General features: G+C 53.4%; 1 protein-coding gene across 1 annotated transcript in view; it reads left to right on the forward strand.

Moving 5' to 3' along the window:
• Window positions 1-914: 914 nt before the first annotated feature.
• Window positions 915-1,796, forward strand: part of VDBG_00309 (conserved hypothetical protein) — a gene marked incomplete at both ends in the record, with an annotated part of 4,556 nt that continues 3,674 nt past the window's right edge. The window contains one exon of the mRNA XM_003008582.1: window positions 915-1,663. Coding sequence (XP_003008628.1) covers window positions 915-1,663 — 749 coding nt within the window. The remainder of the gene's footprint in view (window positions 1,664-1,796) is intronic.

Below are 1,796 nucleotides of genomic sequence, written 5' to 3' on the forward strand. Positions count from 1 at the left end.
ATTCCGCAGCACAAGACTGCCTCGGACCTCACGCTTCATTCATACTTACACACTCGACATCCCCACACGTTGCCTTTCTCACCTTTGTCCATTCTGTGCCTCCTGGTGCGCCAGAAAGAACGCGCCCTGAAGAGAAAAAAAAAACCGAAACGTCGACATTCCGTACAAGTGCTTCTTGAACACGAATGAGCTATGCTCGGCTAGCGTAGCTTCGAACTTCATCTATTCGCGTTGCTTTGGATGTCTTTCAGTCTCGACGGCTCTGGTTCTCGACTCCTTTCACGTTTCGGCTGTCGACGGCTTCAGCGTTTCAAGTTCGATTTTCGCCCCTGATATCTGCACTCTGTAAGATCACCACGATCCCAGATCCTCGCTGCTTAGCATGACACCCTCGAATCATTAAGGCGCAAGGCTCCCGTCGGCATCTTACGCTGACAAGAATCATAGTTGGTCAGTGCGACAATTGATCGCATCTCCTGCGCGAGCGACCAAAAGCGGTCTTTCATCCAAGCATTCGTTCATTCGCTCCACGTTTGATCTGTACAAGGTATGCTCCTGCCCCTGCATCTTTCCCTGCCCGGCTCCCCGGGTGATTGACTGCCTTTTACGGTGTTTTACGCCTTGAATGGTTGCTAACAGCCCAACTAAGCGTCGATGCATTGATCATTGCTGGCGCAGAACTGCCTCCAGCTCTCGTTCTGTTTTCTTACCAACAGGGATCATCGACGCAAGGCCAAGTGCTTGGACCCCCGCCGTTAGATTACACTGAGAACCCCCCGACCTCACACACCCGCACCGACAGCCGGCGCGCAAGTCGAATGCCTTCAGCCTAGTTGCTTCGTGCGAAAGTCGATTCATGTTCACCGGATCTCTCGCTCTTTATCGAGAGCGTCGCCGTGAGAACACCTAAGACCATGGCTGTCTGGGAGACGGAGGATGAGTCTAACGGCCCGGCCTCTCACTCGTTACCCACACCACAAGACACACCTTATAGAACACCGTCCAACGCTTCGAGGAGGTCACGTCGGTCTATAACTCCTCCAGGGATGCAGACCTCTCCGCCACTGCCGGCCGTTGACCGCGGTGGCAAGGCTTCCAAGCGGTCATCAAAAGACGTTTCCAACGACGACACGATCAGCGTTCTGGATCCTCGACGATTCACCCCGACTCTCCATGCAAACCTGGTGGCCGAGATACTCAACTTGAGGAGGGATCAGGAAGATAAAATCAAATTGATCGAGAACCTTGAGGCCTCGTTGCATGCTACACGAGGGGAGCAGGAGGCACTACAGGAGACTGCAACTGTCACTGCAAAGGAAACCAGATCCCTCAAACGCCAATTGGCTCTCCTTGAGGGTGGATCTTCGTCCGCTATTGGAGAGCTGGCTCGTGAGAGGGATGAAGCGGTTGAATCCGCAACGGAACTGAAGAAACGACTTGATGTTGCACAGCGAAAAATTCGAACGCAGGAAGATGATTCTCAGCGTGTTCATGACTTGTGGACGCGCGACAAGGACGCTTGGGACGAAGAGAAGCGAAAATACGAGCGGAAAATCCACATTGCTGAGACTAGAATGAAAGTGGTTCTTGATGAGGTTGCCGCATACCAGAACGCGCACACCAATGGAAATGGCGCCGAGAGCGAGGCGGAAGGAGACTGGTCGTGAGACCGACGCGGCTGAGCATCCCGCACAATGAGCAATGACCAACAGCATTTCGGGTCTCGACACAGCAGAAGTCCTTGAAAGACGAACACCGGCAACTGCCTTTGCGGAATGAGCCTCAACCCTTGATTG

The sequence above is a fragment of the Verticillium alfalfae genome, genomic scaffold (genome assembly GCF_000150825.1).
Source record: "Verticillium alfalfae VaMs.102 supercont1.1 genomic scaffold, whole genome shotgun sequence".
In the NCBI taxonomy this organism is placed as follows: Eukaryota; Fungi; Ascomycota; class Sordariomycetes; order Glomerellales; family Plectosphaerellaceae; genus Verticillium; species Verticillium alfalfae.